Genomic DNA, 18551 nt, shown 5'->3' with positions numbered 1-18551 from the left:
TTTTAATACTCCCTGCTCTTGGGTTTGAAGCCCATCATTGCCATCTTGTGGACCAGAAGATAGATGCATTCTCAAGTTTAAGTCTGAGTTTTAAAGGATCCTTTTCTAAATAAGGTGCTTCTCTCAGTGTGGAACATCCGTGTCCTCTCTTAGTGGTTCATGTGGGACATGCTTGTCATGTTTGTTCCAGTGATGGAGATATACACTCCCTGGACACAAGTGTTCAAGTTCCTGTTCACTCCCAGGAAAGTACACCGAGAGCTCATGTGTTTGGTGTCATAACCCACCGGCATTTATAAAGCAATAGCTCAGAAGTGAAAATCACGTGCCATTCCAAATGTACATGACTGTCTTTATTCTGTTTAACACAAAAGGAGCATTTCTGAAGAATGTCCATGCTACTTATTAATTCAGAGAGAGAAGAATGGTTTAATGGCTCTCAAGCTCTATAAAGGATGAAAAAGTATCATTAAAATAGTCCATACTCATCCACTACATGTTGAGCCATACAGTTGCTTTGTGTGATGGACAAACTGAATTTTAAGTCGCTATTTTCTACAATCTTTCCATTTGTCAGTTATCAAATCTCATTTACTCTCATTTGCACATATTTATGCATCATGATCCAGTGTTCAATGTCAGTTATTTCAGACAACACACTCAAGCATCCTCTGGCAAGTTAAAGCAAACTTGATTAAACTTGAGTTGTTTTCAAAAACTGCTTAAAAATAAATGCAGCAACAAGCTACCAACTGTTCACACCAGTTTAACGTGGTTAGCGTGGTTAGGAAAATGTTGGTTAACTTAGTAGGTTAAATGGAGCTATAATGACGAGCTTAGATAGAAAGCTGGATTTTGAATGAGAAAGCAAATAGAGACACTTCCTATGTCATGAAATGACGACAGAATTGTATATATATATTTTTAACCCTTATTAGCTACTTGATTATGCAGATCAGAGAAATAAATTTTTGTAAAAGCAAAACTTTAAACAAAACTAAAATAAAGCATAACGTGTAATAATAGATTTTATTTTTAAATATTTAAAATATTCACAAAACAATTCATACCAAAATGATTTTTGTGAACTGATTTTTTTTCTAATTTATCCATTGTGAATATATATTTTTAAGATTTTGTGTATAAACAAAAGTGTAAATACTGAACTAAATGGAGAATGTTGCTTTCGAATGACGAACCCAGATTTATACACATGACATAATTTTAATTGCGAATGTAATTGTATGTATTCGTAGCTCGCCAGAGTCGGATTTCATTAATGTGATACACTTGACAGACTAATTACAGATGTTTGTTTTCAACGCTCGCGACCCCAGAGACTCGTGTTTTCTAACTAACTTTATTCGTGTGACGAGCGCGCGCGCATCTCCCGGGAAAGCGCACAGGAGATTTCCGCAGGTTTTCACCGCGTCTAGTTGACAAAATGACACTCAGATAGACCGAACCGAATGCGAGGAAGGTGGATCAGATCCGCGCATTCTGAACGCTCAAAGGACACGGTTTGCTTAGTATCGTATTTTAATGAGCACGCGACAGCGATGACAGAACCTGAATCCAAGTCATGGAGCGCGTAACTGTGTTTCCGGAGCAGACGTCCAGTCAGCTCAAGGGTTTGTTTGGCAGAGATGGGCTCAGTGACCTCAGCTTTCACCAAGTCTCGCAACACTCTGGTCAAAGTGGGTTTGGAGCCGCAGAAAGAGCCGGACGGGAAAGCGCGGAGTGGGTCTCGTGTGATCGAAAAGCAAACTAGCAAACAACCGCTGGCTCGGAAAACAACCGGCAGCTGCAGAGCAAACACACCGCAAACCCCTACCTCTGCAACAGGTGAGCTTCTGTCAGGAGACATATTCTTATGCGAGTGGATTAAAGCATGTCAAGATGAAACTGCTTGTTTTATTTATGTAGCTACAGTAGCCCCAAAAGTAGTACTATCTGGAGTCTTAAGATTATCTTAACCAAATTAAATTCCAAAATTTTAAACCAAATGACATCCTTCCAGAAAAGCCCTTTCTATATTAAAGAAAAACATTTGTGTAATAAAAAATCTTTAAAAAAAGGCTGAATTTAAAAAAAAAATAGCCTGTGACAATATTAATGGTCAAGAAGCGAGTTCTTCATCATCTGCAATACAAATTCTGACACAATTTACAATTTACAGACACTTGTGTGTCAAGGTCATTAAGTTTTTGACTTTTGAACTTTTTATGAAAAAGTATGTTTTGGAAAAGCATGGGTAATCCTAGGAAAATGTGTGGACATTCATGACTCAACATTTCCTGATTCATGTTTTCTTTCTCTTTTTTCTTTTAAATAATAATTAAGTTATGATTGGCTATTTCATTTAAATTTTAACATATTTTTAAGAGAGCTGAAGTGTTAAGATACTCTTTTGGGGTTCACTTATTAATCTGCCTCTAATAGGTAATTGTGGAATTTCAGCACATGCCTTCATGAGACGGGTGGGAAACAGGTGTCTGCTCATTTTGGGTCAAAAACGGGGGGTGATAGCGGCCATTTATCTGCACATTAGAGAGTTCAGGCACTTCTGCGGAACAGATGAGAAAAACGCTTCATAATGGGATGATCAATGATGCGCCGCTGCGATTCCTTTGAAGGGTCCAGATCCGTGTTTTTATGTTTGAACTCTTTGATGTTGGAATAACAGCCCTCATGATGCTTTATATAGCACAAGTGTGTTTCAGAGATGGATTTTTACATAAATCTAAAATGGACATAACCATGCAAGCTTTATTTTAATGATTTGAAAATGCTAGATAAACTTTTATTAAGTACATTTATTAAATACAATACCTTTCAAAAACTTGATTTTTATGTTTTTGAAATAAGTCTCTTATGCTCACAAATGCTGTATTTATTTGATCAAAAAAAAAAATACAGTAAAAACAGTAGTATTGTGAAATATTATTACAATTTAAAATAAATGTTTTGTGAATGTTTTAAAATGTAATTTATTCCTGTGATCAAAGTTGAATTTACAGCATCATTACTCCAGTCTTCAGTGTCACATGATCCTTAAGAAATATCTGTAATATGCTGATTTTTACTGCAGATCAATTTACAAACAAAGGCACCATTTAATGCAGGATTTTCAGAAAGTTTTAAACTAAAAGTCATTGCTGTGCTGACACTGATGTCTCGCCACACAAGTGTGTGTTTCTAGTACATGATCACTATTGCTTTGTTTGATATTACAGATAGTTTGATATGTACTGAATATGCATTTTTAATTTTAAATGACAGCAGCATCCATCTATGAAGGATGTAGGCTGTCAAACATACACAACTGTTAGCCAATCATAGCAGTGGGTGTTTACTTCTGAGTCTACAATCAAAACAGGACAGAAGATAGCCTATTACTTTTAAATTATGATGTTGTTTTGATGTAAAGATTTTGATAACAGTACAAAATAATGAAAAATGGCAGTTCATGACCCCTTTAAAGGAAGAAGCAACCCTCAAGGGTGACTAAAATATCACCTGTAGCTCTATGTTTCCTGGTTACCATGAAGCAGCGACAGTAGTCTCCCGCTGAGGTCCCTGGTGGACCCGTCGCGGAGTTGTTCGGGTTTTTTTCCCCCTCTACAGCGTATCATCTCTAGAGAGTCACAGGCTAGGAAGACACAACCAACACAGTGACTGAATGTTACATTTGGATCAAATCAATACACCAGTACCTGTGTTTTATAAGGTGTAGGCAGTGTTGTGAGGAGTCAGAGTCCCAAATGTAAAATAAAAACAATACATGAAAGGTGCTTTGGAGCCTTTTTATAATTTCTTCACTTTATAGTTATCAGAATGTTCTTCAGTTGATTCTTTTAAGAATGGTTCACTTAGATTATCTTTGGGGAACCAAATATGGTTCTTCTATGGTATCGCAGCAGACCCTCCTTGTTTTTAGGAGTTGTGAAGCCTGTCACGTGTTTTAACTCAAGCAAACTGTGGTAAAATGCTCATAAAGCGACTCTCAGAGCAGTTCTAGAGATTATGTTCATGTACTCATATATTGAGGCAGCAGAGGCTGAAAACACATCGAGCATCACACGTACTTTAATATGTGTGTAGTAAATTTATTTATTAATCCAAAATGTGGCAAATTCCATGACATTCCGTGTTATTCAGTGAATTCCATTTTATTCTGCAATTCTGTCTGCATTTTCTGCATCACAGAAATCATAAGGCCCTACAGATATAGGATGTGTCTCATTCAGCTCCCTGTTTCTGTTGTTGGTGTACTGCAAATAGATTTGTCAATTCTAGGGCTGTCTCAAGTTAAAATCACAATGTTGTTGATAAATACCAGTGATGTTTTAATTTATGTTGCATGAAATTGAGTTATCAGTAACATGACATGTACCAATATTTAAGTGCATAGTTCCTCATTCTTTGTTGAGCTGCTTTCCTGCTTATTTAGTTGGGTTAGTGAGTCAGGACCCTTGCTGGCTGATTTATGTTCCATGGCTATTATAAAAAAAAACTAAAATGAAAATGAAAGTGACGTGAAGTGTGGCCAAGTGTGGTGTCCCATACTTGGAATTTCTGCTCTACATTCATTTTGCCTCATTGGCCGCTTTGATCCGTTGCCGCGATACGTCAACGTGTCCGCCATGTTAGTGAGGGCAAGACTGCCTTAAAACAAATGAAAGTAAACGGGGACGCTGCGGTTTTTACTGAATAAAAACACCATAACGTTCTCACTTGCCAACCAATTTCAGAGGTTAAAAAATATTAAAAAAAAAACTTTGCCTCCAGTTGTTTAGTAAGGTTTATTAAAATTATTAATTGAAAGCTCACATTTGTCTCACTTGATGATTTCGTTGATTTTTTCGGTTTACAAATCTGTTAATTTAGTATAACTGTTACATATTCATGTAATGTCATTTGAATGTACATTACATGGTATGTAGTTGTTTTATTGCTTTCTCTGTGTTCAATCCCAACATTTTTCTTTCTTTTTTTTCTCTCTCTCTTGTGTCTCAGGTCAGAACAAAGCTCATTCCCTTTGAAGTACTGGGATTAAACCTAAATAATACATCTTTAAACACTAATAATTTACTATCAAATCACACAAATCACACACTTGAAGTCTGCTTTTCATTTTGATAGCACTATAGCCTACAGAAGAACACAACAAATAACTGATGAGGCTATGGATCCAGTGAAAATGAAAATATCCACTGATACAGAGCACAGTACAAATATAGTAAAAGTGATATGTTATATTAAAAAGTATATGTAGTACAACTTAAAGTAAAGTGAATAACATGAAAAGCGAGTACAACGGTACAATAACATATGAGATATAATAGATTTATAAAATTCTATGTATAATATGAATAATACCATAATAAATAACTGAACAACAATAGGTTAATAATAGCAAGAAGAATATGTAATATAAAGGGTGTAATAATACAGAATGGATAAAAATGAAGAATAAATTAATAGTAAAATAAAGAGTAAAATAAAAAAAATTGAAATGTAATTTTAAAATACTAATTCTTAATCAAATTAAGACACAACTAATGACACAACACAAAAAATATTGTGGACATGATTTCCAAATTGTGTTTAATTAATGAGCTCCTTAAGTATAATATATACATGTACTCACACACACACACACACACACACACACATACATATATATATATATATATATATATATATATATATATATATATATATATATATATATATATATATATATATATATATATATATATATATATATATATATATATATATATATATATATATATGTATGTATGTATATAATAGAAAATCCTCTGAATCAATCTCAGCTCAAAAAACACATTTTATTTAAGTTTTCAGTTCTGTCTTTCTCAGGGGCGTGTCTAGAGCATTTTCAGTAGGGGGCCATGCTGGGGCACTGCCTCCTAATGGGGTGGCAGCCAGTGCCAAAAAAATTGAATTCTACAGTGTATTATGTGTATTATGTATATCCTATTGATTTTATTATTATTTTTAACTTGAATAAGTTACTTGTAAACAAATGCAGTAATAAAGCACATTTTTGATTAATTTAGTTTTTGTCATCCCTGTATATATCCATTAAGTTAAATTTGAGAATACATATATTTATTTATTTTTTTTTCATTGAAAGAAACTCCCTATATCTTTACTTCTTTTCATGGCTTGCCACTGCTCTCTTCCCTGACTTCAAAAGAAACACTTATGTGTGTCTGTTTTTCTCAATCTCAAAAAAAAAAATTCAAATTGTAAATGAAATGCACAAAATGCATCCACAACATTTCATGTGTAAATGGCTAAGTTAGGCCTGACAATTTAACTGACTCTCTAACTGACTTACTCTCATGCATTAACAAGTAACGTGTCACCAGACAATTATTATTATGGAACATTCTGTGCTTATTGTCATTTGGTGCAATCTTGCTATATGTGGTCACTGTCACAAAATAAACTGATACAAAATATGCAAATCAACATGACTGTTTATTGTTTGATAGCCCCCAGAGTATTTTACTTTTATTGTGTTTTATTAAACGTTGACTAAACGTTCGATTGAAATCAACCACGACCAACGCGAGCAGAGCCTGACGGGGTAAAAACATTGATCTGAGAAAACCATACAAACATTTTAAAGCATACACAAATGTTACCTACCAGCTCTTTGTTTGGTGTCTTGTGATGTGTCGTTCTTGAACGACGAATCTTTAATGTAACTAGGGAAGAACGAGTCGTCTCTATGAGGGCGACATCACTTTTTTTTTCTTTTTTTTTTACAGTGGATTCTAATCTTCAAAAATGACCGTGTTGTATGATTTATGTCTTTTGAGTTCACCCTTCAGATTAGACTATAGAACTGTAGTGTTACTTGTTTAGGATTCAAAATGTTGTTTGCTTTTAATTTATGTCATTATGTCCTTTTTGAGCAAGCATCTTATACATATATTATTAAAAATGGATTAAAAATTAAACTAGGCTATAAATACTTGGATTATTATATTATTATAGCCTAGTGTTTATTTACTGATAGACAGTGAAAACGACAAATTAATCAATATTTTATTTATAAAAAGGTTTTATTTATTTATAAAATAATAACACCACAGATCCTCAAGAAACAGTAACAAAAACACAGTGACAGAAATGTCAGAAATAGCGCATGGGTTTGTCACGTGATTAAGGAATGATTTGAACCCGAAGACTTGTCAGACACAAGGTGAGTTAATCACAGACTGAAGAATTAATTAATTAAGTCCAAGATCGCGACGAGCGTTGTTTCTCTGAAGACGCTGCACTTCTTTGAATGGCGAACTTCAGTAGAGTCAATAGACTGATTTGCCATAAAATGAACCAATCACAAGACAACTTAAGGGGTGGGGGCACCTGGGGTGGCCAATCGAATTTCAGTGGGGGGGGGGGGGGGGGGGGGCGGTGCACCCCCTGGCCACCACGTAGACCTGCCCCTGGTCTTTCTCTGGGAATAGAGTGGTTTATTTGTGAAGACAAACCCTGACTAATAAACATTAATTCCCCTCCGCTTCCCTCAAGATTTTCTATTTTATTCAATTAATGAGTCAAATAATGTAAAAAACTGGACGATGCTTGACATTTTGTTCTATAATGCACATTACACACACAGTGGTTTGTTTTTCCATGTATGTTGGCCGGCACTTTGGAGCCTGTTTGCGACTAGGTTAATTCAGATCCGCACTTCGGAGTCTGTTCGCGACTCGGTTGATTCAGATAGGCACTTCGGAGCCTGTTCGCGACTCTGTTGATTCAGGTCGGGACTTCGGAGCCTGTTCGCGACTCGGTTGATTCAGATCGGCGCTTCGGAGCCTGTTCGCGACTCTGTTGATTCAGGTCGGGACTTCGGAGCCTGTTCGCGACTCGGTTGATTCAGATCGGCGCTTCGGAGCCTGTTCGCGACTCGGTTGATTCAGATCGGCACTTCGGAGCCTGTTCGCGACTCTGTTGATTCAGATCGGCACTTCGGAGTCTGTTCGCGACTCGGTTGATTCAGATCGGCGCTTCGGAGCCTGTTCGCTACTCGGTTGATTCAGATCGGCACTTCGGAGCCTGTTCGCGACTCTGTTGATTCAGATCGTTACTTCGGAGCCTGTTCGCGACTCGGTTTATTCAGATCGGCACTTCGGAGCCTGTTCGCGACTCGGTTGATTCAGATCGGCACTTCGGAGCCTGTTCGCGACTCGGTTGATTCAGATCGGGACTTCGGAGCCTGTTCGCGACTCGGTGGTTGATTCAGATCGGGACTTCGGAGCCTGTTCGCGACTCGGTGGTTGATTCAGGTCAGGACTTCGAGCCTGTTCGCGACTCGGTGGTTGATTCAGGTCGGCACTTCGAGCCTGTTCGTGACTCGGTGGTTGATTCAGATCGGGACTTCGGAGTCTGTTCGCGACTCTGTTGATTCAGATCAGCACTTCGGAGTCTGTTTTTATTATCGTGTGACGGTTTGTAGGTGTCCAATCTGTCGATGAGTCAGGTATGTTTTCTTCTGTCCTGATGTGAGAGTAATGAGAGTTGCCCGCTCCAATATGGCGGCGACGTTGACGTGCGGTCGAGACGCCAATGAGGCGTCTAGGTTTTTATATGTCTATGTCGACAGCATCTGAAAGCACGCGCTATGCGTCGCCAATTGCAACAAGCGCGTGAACAGATGACGTCTCTGATGATGATCGCTGTGCTTCTTTACTTTGGGAAAATGTTTTGTTTGGAATTGTTAACTGGAAAAAAGAGCATCTTCTGGAAAACAAAATATACTTACTTAATCTTCTTATTTTATTAACAAAATTTCATATACATAAATGTAAATTTCCAGGTCAGAAACCACTTTTTAATGGTTTGCTTGCTGAAGTGCGGCATTACTTTGGGACTAACTCGTGTAACAAGAAGGCTTTAAAAACAAATGAAATTTGTAAGTCTTTTAAGCTTTTCCTTTGATGTGATCTTCTTTGATTAGTTGTGCCCCATATCTTGTTAATACCCTGTAGTTTTTTTATTTATTGGAATCGCTTGCCTTTATATCTTAGACTTTTACCTAGATTGTGTTCTTTTAAAATAAAGGTAAAATTGTATTTATTAGAGTTAGCTTTTGGGTCAACACAACGACTAAACAAAGCGGGTCTCGTTCTCTGCTATGATGGTTGTTTTACTTAGCCTATTTATTTATTAGTGATGTCGTTGTCGCCCTCTTGTGGTTAGAGCATAATAGTTCCACTTAGAAACGAAAATATAATGTTAAATCAAATGAACTGCATCTAACAATATAATCATTCTAGAAAACTTGTTTTGAGATCAAAGACAGTAGCAGTATCTAGTTTTATGACTGAAATGCATGTCATGTGGTAGATCCTGAAAAAATCCTGAAGCAAAACCGAGCATCTAACCTAAAAAAAAAGCATAGAAGAATCTTTTATTTTCAAAGTGCATTGCATTTTTTTATTTTTATTTTTATTTTATTTTTTTTAAATTTATTAATTCTTGCCAAAAAATGCATCAAAGAAATTAATGAAAAAGGTTTATTTAATTTATTTAATTTAATTTTTAATTTTAATTTCAATCATGGCCATGATGTAATGAACCAACAGCTAAAGAGTTGCTGAAGAGTTATTGGACGTTAGTCTCCTGGATAATGGAAATGCATGATGTATCGGCTGATATTAGAAAATTTGGTTGCTTATTTTCAGATTTAGATGAGTTTTACCAACATCTAGCACTAACTAAACAAAACAAAATTCTATTAAAAGCAAAAAGTTAAGCTCATTTCTTGAAAAAATTGCTACAATCATTATTAATATTACTTTAAAATGTGCTGTAAACTCTATTTCAGACCATTAAAGTGTTAAATCTAGAGCTTTTTTATGGAATAACTCTCTCCTCCATTATTATGAGCACTTTTTTCTGAAGCAGATTTTTATAAATAAACATTTGTATTTATCTTTATACTAATAAATATTTGTATTCATTGAAAAAAAAAGGTAGAAACAATTTCCACTCAAAATTGCTAGCACATTCTTCACAATTAATTACAAAGAAATGGCAAGTAACACAGTGAATTAAACTTGAAATAAAAAACAAGCAAAAAATCTAAAGAATAAAGAAAGACTAAAATACTGTAGTATTTTCTTGTAAAACATACTGCAGTTTTCTTTGTTTTAATTACCACTTCGGGAAAATGTTTTTACAATGCATCTTTCATACAGCATACCAATGTTGTTATTTGTTCCTCTTTTTTTGTATAAAAAAATTACGATTAAATGTTTGCTTTTATAGTTAAAACCTGAAAGGCACAGAAACGGGTAACATAAATATTTTTCAGACATAAACACATAAAAGCACTAGAAATAAAGTAGATTGTACATCTTCTCAGTGAACATGAGCTCCAGCTTTTGTCCAACATTGCATTACATTAACCTCAGGATCTCTTCAATGCTGTGGGTAAAAGCCTTGGCTGGTTGCCTAGAGACCAGCATTCACAATCCAGACATCATATACATGAGCTGACATCACGCACAAACACACAAACAAGTAAACGACTTCTCTAATGACTAGAAGCTTATTAAAACACTTTGAGGACAGACCAGACGAGATTTGCTTGCCACTATAAGAATCTCAGCTACTGAACGGCATAACCATCTTCATATGCATTCATTAAAGCTATTAATATCTAATTTTGTCTGGAGAAGAACAGTTCCTCAAATCTGTGACTCTGTAATGCATGCAACGGTAGAAGTAGACCTGAATTCACTCTCTGCTGGTTTTTGTGGGTGGTGGAATATTGCTTAATGCTTATAGCGGTTAATATTAACTGCAAAATCTATTCTACTCTATTCTTTGTAAACATCATTTTATTTATGCAATTTTTTTAATAGGAATATATATATATATATATATATATATATATATATATATATATATATATATATATATATATATATAATATGTATATATATGTAATATGTATATATATACACACACACACACAATAATATATTTTATAGCACTATGAAATAATGTAGGATCTAAATAATATATTTTTGAATTTCTAATTTAGACTTTTTACTTCTTAAAAGCATAATTATTTATTAGAAGAGGCCATATTTTAATACATAAATATTAATCAGAGAACAATATTTACAATACTAATATTACCTAAATATCATATTTTGCAATGGCATACATTATCCTCTAATTAATTAGATGATTACAAGTAATCTAATTTATTTTTTAAAACTATATAAAACAATTATATATTTTTTTCCTTATATATAATATTAAAGTTTAATATATTGCCTTTTAATTAATTATATATGTTTTTAATAATATTATATAATTTTTATATTTTATATTAATAGTATTTTTTTTAATGATATATAATTTTTACCTGACAGTATATGGTAAGATAATTTACAGCTAACCACCTAGTTTTGTACTGTATGATTGTTTAATTAATTAATAAGTTATTTATTTATTTTCTATTTGTTTTGGAGCCAGAGAAAGAATCTTTCTGATTGTCTTCTGCTCTCTAATCATTCCCTCAGACGTGAGACAGACACACATTAAACCGTCACTGAAACCTCAGGGGTTTGAGGTCGTCCAGCCCACTGTGTTTAGAGAGAGACAAAAAGACCAAAGCTCTAAAACTCCAGCTATTATTTCAGCACAACAGCTGAAGAACATCTCAGCCTCCACCTGTCTATTCATTGCAATAGATCTTTTTTTTTAAAAAAAGCAACAGTATTTGAATAGAAATATATGAGTCGTGCTTTACCAAAATATACACACACCTCACGGCCTTGGCCCAGCTAGACACATTTCTGGGAATGTGTTCAACAAATCTGCAGCAGTTCGAAATAGGTTTGATTGCATTTCAATGTTAAAATCACACACACACATCACACGTGGTGCTTTTTTTTTTTTCTTCAAATGTGCATTGAGTTTCCGTGCGATGAGAGAGGCAGAGTGTGTTATGTTATGCATTGGTACACTAAGTGCTCTGTTGAGAGGAGAATCACATTCAGCCGGGGAGAAAATAATGAGACTGTGAGAGCGACAGAGGACGAGAATGATAGTAAAAGAGAAAATAGTGTCTTCCCTCTGAGAGTATAGCGTGAGAGCAGGGCAGGATAGAGAGATCTGACAAACCGGAGACAAAAGACTCGTGCACAACTTTGGGATTTACTCAACAAGAGCTCACAAAATACAACAGGAAAGACAGAACAAAAATGTCAGAAACGGACTCCAGGAAAAAGAACTTCACCAAAGGCAGAAGTGCCACTTTCAGCATCGACGGATTCAGCTTCACTATTGGTAAGAATCAAATAGATGACAGAATCAAGATTTAATGGACATTTGCATGTGCGTTTTCATGAAACATTTAATGGCGATCCTTTCTTTAGTAAGTGAAATTCATCAAGGCTAGATGTACAGTCCAGTCATTTTTTCGTGCATCAGCATTAGACATTGCAGTGCTTGAACAGATGTGTTGATTTCAGCATGTGATGTGTGAGTGTTTGATTTCTGAATAGATTCTTTCAGGTGAGCACAACTCCACGGAGCCATAGCAACTAGAGTAAAATGCACCTGACCACACGGAAACACACACACACACACACACACACACACACACACACACATGCAATACACAATGAAACGCATGCACAAACCTACTCCGATGAAACTGTATTGTTCTTGCATAGCATGTAAGATTTAATGAAGTCTCATTTAAGTATCAGCTTTGTCTCTTTTGTCTCTTTGTCTCTGATGTTTCTCTCTTCTTTTAGAGTAAGAAAACAGTAGAGAAAGAGGTCTAAAATAAATGTGAATTCTATAATTTGAAGAGAAATATTTGAGGTCATATCCAGACCTTGGAGAACAGTTTGAGCCAGTGCTTTTTTTTAAATGTTTGAAATTGAAGGTGTATTTTTTATTATTTATTTATTTTTATTTCAGGTAGTTTAAGGCAAGTTTTTGTTGTCATTTTAAACGTAAGTCTGAAAAACAAGAAGCTTTAACAAAGCAGTTTGTTCTCCATTTAATCTCATTTCTGACTAGGAGAAACCACAGAGATATTGCAGAATAATCTAAAACTGATTCTTGCGAGGATTTAGGGATTCATCATCTATTATTACACAGCCTAATGAATACTTGATTCTGATTGGTCAATCCCAATCAGAATAATCACTAAACCATATCATTTATTTTGTAAAATGTATTTCTGTTATTATTCTTAATTTAATTTAATTTTCAGATTTCAGATAGCTTTACTTAATGATAACAACACAAGTATTTAACATTGCCTTTCAGCTCATCCTGCACAGTTTGAACCATATAGTAATATCATTAATCAAATTTGACAGATTATTAGAATACTCAATTCTGATTGGTCACTTGTGGTCAGATATTTTTGGGTAATAATCAACTAGTCTCCAGCATAGCTGTGCTAGATTCAAATCTTCCTTCTCACATAATAACATTATTTCATCTCAGATCCATATTTCATTTCCATGAGGTGCTCATCATCTCAAAATAAATGCTACGTGTCTGGATCCTGATCACCTTGTTCAGGTTTATTTTGAGATAATGAACCCCTGACTGTACATTTTTCCATACTTAGACATGCCGTCCTGTTTATCAGCCTTTTTTTTTGAGAAACACACACCCACATGGGAGGACAGTGGTCAGGAAAGGTGTTATTATTGAAGCATCAGAGGTGTGAGATGATTTTTACTGTCTGTCCTGATGCATTTATAGAAGGACATTTTAAAATGGTCCTTACTCGCAAAACTGTTTATGCACTTTTAACACTGTTGATAAACTAGTTGATCATAGTACAAGATTGCAGGGAATCTCCACATTGCATTATAAGCTTTATGACATTTTCAAACATGTGCCTGTCGTCATGGTTACGCAGCCCAGCGATCAATTGCTCATTGTGCTTTGAGCTCATCACATGTGACGTGTTGTCAGTCAGGTCCAGTGGAGCATGACAAAGAGCCTTGTTAATTTAATGATGATTGGCTAAAACAGTGTGACCACTTCCTCTCCACCCTCAGTGTCACTCTGGGGGCTTTTAATGGGTTGCTTGCTGGGGAAACATAGCGTGCGTGCGTGTGTGTTTTGGTCTCGATACAAAATGTCATGACTCTTAATGGGGGCCATATGGTGTTTTACTTCACTAATGCATGTTATGATTTTTCCCAGCTCGAACAATGTATGCACTCGAAATGAGATCTCATCGACTGGTTTTGTTTTCCTGACTCTGCTAATGCAGTTTACATTTAATGCACAGGAGCAGCTCTCACAAACCAGCTAAAGGATCTCTTGAACTTTGAACCTGCCTGTGCACTGACTAGATTTACACCGACTCCGTAATGCACCGACTCAACTCTTGTTAGTGTGTTAAAATGCAAATGCATGCATTACTGCTGCTATTGATTATACTTGGGGTTAGACTTTTATTCAAGTCACTAAGCCCAAGTCAGCATTATTTTAGTATTATTAATTATATTTAGAATGATATTTTTCACATTTTTTTATTTTCAATTTTAATTTGAACTTTAGTTTTAGTAATTTTATGTTTATTAATCTTTTAATGGGTTTTTTAATTTTTTAATTTTATATTTAAATATCTTAGTAATTTAGCAAGAAAATATGCATTAAAAAAATAAACTTAAAATCTAAAAAAAAATTGAAATCTATTAAAATCTAAATATTAGATGAATAATTACTAAAGAAACAAGTTTATTTCTAATTTTCATACAGATGTAATAGTGTTTATATATATATATATATATATATATATATTATATAATATAGTGTGTGTGTGTGTGTGTGTGTGTGTACATAAACATATACGGTATATAAAAAATATATAAAAATCTGCTGTAATTTAATTACCCAAAGTATTCAACTTTGCCTTGCAACTCATCCTACACAGTTCAGGCCATGAATGACAGAAATTAAATTGCATGGTTTATGGTTTTCATGTTGTGAATGATAAAACAAAAGGAAAAAAAAAATCTCTTAGGCTGACGGAAGAAGAGACCAGAGTCACATCTAGAGTCCAAAAAAGATCAGAGAGAGGCTCATTTGACCTGAAATCACCCAGTATCCTCCCAGAACACCCTAGCAACCGCAAAGCAGCATGCATAAAAAAAACCCATCACAGCCTAGTATCAAAATGCCGTTAGAAAATGTAGTCTGATAATAGAAATGATAAATATGCAAATAGAAATAAAGTCTGTTTGCCCTTCTCAGTACAAGCATCACAAAAGGCTTTCTTGGGGAGCGTGCTGATTTTCTCTGCCCTTTTTGTGCTTGTTCTTATGTTATTTTTTACTAGAAGTGACTCACAGTACACTAACAACACCCCTCCAGTCCCCTACTGATCAAGACCCATTTCAAATCCTAATGAAAGGCTCCCATAACAGCAGCTGAAGTCAAATTAAAGCAGCCTTCCGTGCTTTTCCAGCAGCTCGGTTCATTATATTCACATTATACAAAAAGACACATTAAAATAGGAGCAAAAACAGCTTTTTAATGATGTATTTTACTAAGCCACTGAAAAAAAGCTTTCAGAATAAGCTCATTTTTGTTTTTAGACACACACACACACACAGAGAGAGAGAAAGAGAAATGCCACCATATAACTGTCTCTTTCTGTTTTTCTCTGTAGTCGCTAATGAGGATGGTGAGACCAACAGCAGGCCACTGGCGAGATTTGCACGTAAGTATATGTTTTAAAGAAAGCAATATATTTGCAGAGCTCTGTCTACATTTAATTTTGTGTAAATGTACATATTTTTATATAGGAAAGGGAAGGGCCAGAATGAAGAAGCAGATTTGCAGTTATATTTAATCGTATAGCAGATGCTTTAATCCTACAAAGTGCTGCAGCAATTCTGTAGAAACACTCACAGCTTGTCTTTAGCAAAAGGCTTTGCACAGTCATGGAAAAAATAAATCTGGGAAAGTTAAAATTGATTTCTAAGCCTATAAAAGTGTTGTGAAATGTCTAATAACAGTATTGAAAATCCCATTTCTAAAAACCATTCTTCAGTAATCACAAAAGACTGGAAAAGTCATGGTAAAAATCAAGTTTTTTAATAGTTCTTTGGCAGGGTGTATGGTTCCATGAAGAACCTGTAATATCCAAAGAACGTTTCCCTTGCACAAAAGGTTCTTTGTAGCACAGAAAGTTTCTTAAGACTATACACATTGGTTCTTCAACCTCAACATGCTTTTTTAAAGCAAAAACTTATGAAACACACAACAATAGTAAAACTTTAAAACTAAAAGAGGAAAAAATGTTACAAAAATATAAATGTAAATACTGCTAAAAATATAGAATACTATAAAAGTATTGATACTAAAAAGGTGAAAACTTTTATATTTTACATTATTGCTGCAATGAATTTAGCTATGGACTTTTTTCATAGAGGCCTTGGTCTGGGACTAGTTTTTCACTCTGATATTAGTCATTGCTGTATGGCTGATGTTCTTTTAACATGACACGGGCATGACACTAGATGGCAGCATCTATCAAGATTATCAAGTTAATTTGAGTTTAATACTTGATCCGAGGAAACTCAGAGGTGGCACACAGATTACATCTGAATGACAACATTATGATTACATGAGCTAATGATAATGATATAATGATATGCACAGCATTGGTGTGAATATAAGCCATTAAGATCCCTAAAGGAGACTTTAGGTTCTTTTTTAATCTTAGAATTTTGGTTTACTAGTGCCATAACCGTTATTTTGAAACAGAACACTGAAAAAAAAGTGCATGGGAAGAACTTAAAATATTCAAATTTAATTTTCAGACATGTTGACAAAGACATAATGTGTTGCTTTTAGACAGCAGAATACTGCCAGAGAAAAATGTACTAAAGAATATATCTTTCGGGGTATGACAGCTTGTCACCGGGGCTGTACCCTCAAAGGGACTCCTTTGTACCGTCATTACCTGTGTAGTAGTAATGTCTACCCTAAAAGTATTGATATGAACTCTTATGGTACGATTATGTACACTGAAGGGGTACAGAAGGGCAAATTAGGCCAAATTAATTCCTTTTGAGCGTACTGCTCCAGTGATAAACACCTGTACCCCTGAAGGTGCAATTTTTGCAACAAAAAAAAAACTCTGAGAGTGCATGGGACTTGTTTATTGTTTATCAAAGGCTTTACATGTTTCTTTGACTCCGATTCATCTTGTTTCCAGGCTCAAAGTCTCAGAGTGCACTCTGGAACACGCTCACTGCTGGGACGGGTAAGAAGGAGAAGGTCAAATTTCAGAGGGACATTCCGGACGATCCACGCAGAATAGAAGAGATCCTGGCGGATGAGCTTCCCTCTACAGACGTCCCAGAAGCAACCGAGAAAACTGCCGTCAGGTTCACCTTTTATTCCTTTTATTATGGTTGACCATTGTTTTACAGGTCATGTGATCACTAATGGTATGCGCTGATCTGGAAACAGCATCTTGAGGAATGTTTTCTCAGTTATTAACAAATGTTTTTAATTATTTTCAAAAGTTGCGAAAGAAACCACTTCAGTTTTATTCAGAGCCCAAACTGAAGAATACACACAAATAATCAAGTAAACCCAAGTTACTTTAATCCAGAAAGTGTTCCTCTTGAAATATTACCAAACAAAATCAAAGTTATTCTCATGTTTACTTTATAAAAATCTGATTTCACAGCAAAAATACATGAACTACAACCTGAAGGTGTATGTTTGTACAATTATACAAAAAGGCCTTTTACTTGCTTAAAAAATAACAAACTACCAATCAGATGGCTGAAGACGTAGTAGATAGTGTACAGTTTATTTCAGTAAGGTTTTGACCATGTTCATAATTTGGAGGCCTTAGATATTTGTGTTTCAGGTCTGAGACAGTAGCCTAAGTTCCATCTGGCCTAATTTGGAAGTAAAGTGCTTTTGAAAAGCAAAATTTCTTCATTCCTGCAGAACCTTTTTTCAGCTATAGGATCCAAATTCTGCAAACCGAATGCATGTTTTGTTCTTTTTCATTCCTTTTGCTGACACTTTGGTCTAAATCTTAACATGCACAGAATGGCTGCACGTTTTTAGTAGTAAAATCAAAAGGCCAAAAACAGGAATGAAAGAGCACTTCAGTGCAGTACTAAATATAGTGTGGACAGAAGAACATCGAATTTTTCTGTTTTATTTGACTGTTTTATTTGCCTTGTTCAAACAGTGTCTTTTGAAAGAGCATTGTGCTGTTTTCTAGTCAAATTACTTTGAACAGACTTTTCATCTTTGCTGTCAGAGATCAGAAGAGTTTAAGTACTGACTCCTGTTGTCTCTTGCAGTCTGACTCTGCTAAACCAAGCTTTATTTTTGGGTGTCATTATTGAGAGAGGGTTAAGGGACATTGTTTGTCTTTTTTTCCCTTGAAAAGTCATAAAATGTGGGTCACTTCCCAGCCATTAACTGTGTGGACACATTTATCGCATCAGATTTCAACA

The 18551-nt window shown here is 35.0% G+C and overlaps 1 protein-coding gene across 1 annotated transcript in view; it reads left to right on the top strand.

The window, feature by feature from the left end:
- Positions 1-1493: 1493 nt before the first annotated feature.
- The window catches only part of LOC113113158 (calcium/calmodulin-dependent 3',5'-cyclic nucleotide phosphodiesterase 1C-like), a 61162-nt gene continuing 44104 nt past the window's right edge, over positions 1494-18551 (top strand). Inside the window, exons 1-3 of the mRNA XM_026279347.1 lie at positions 1494-1845; positions 15728-15778; positions 17282-17453. Coding sequence (XP_026135132.1) covers positions 1647-1845; positions 15728-15778; positions 17282-17453 — 422 coding nt within the window. The 5' untranslated portion in view covers positions 1494-1646. The remainder of the gene's footprint in view (positions 1846-15727; positions 15779-17281; positions 17454-18551) is intronic.

This window comes from Carassius auratus, chromosome 2 (genome assembly GCF_003368295.1).
Source record: "Carassius auratus strain Wakin chromosome 2, ASM336829v1, whole genome shotgun sequence".
In the NCBI taxonomy this organism is placed as follows: Eukaryota; Metazoa; Chordata; class Actinopteri; order Cypriniformes; family Cyprinidae; genus Carassius; species Carassius auratus.
Note: the sequence above shows the minus strand (reverse complement) of the source record. Positions and strands in the feature narration are given on the sequence as shown.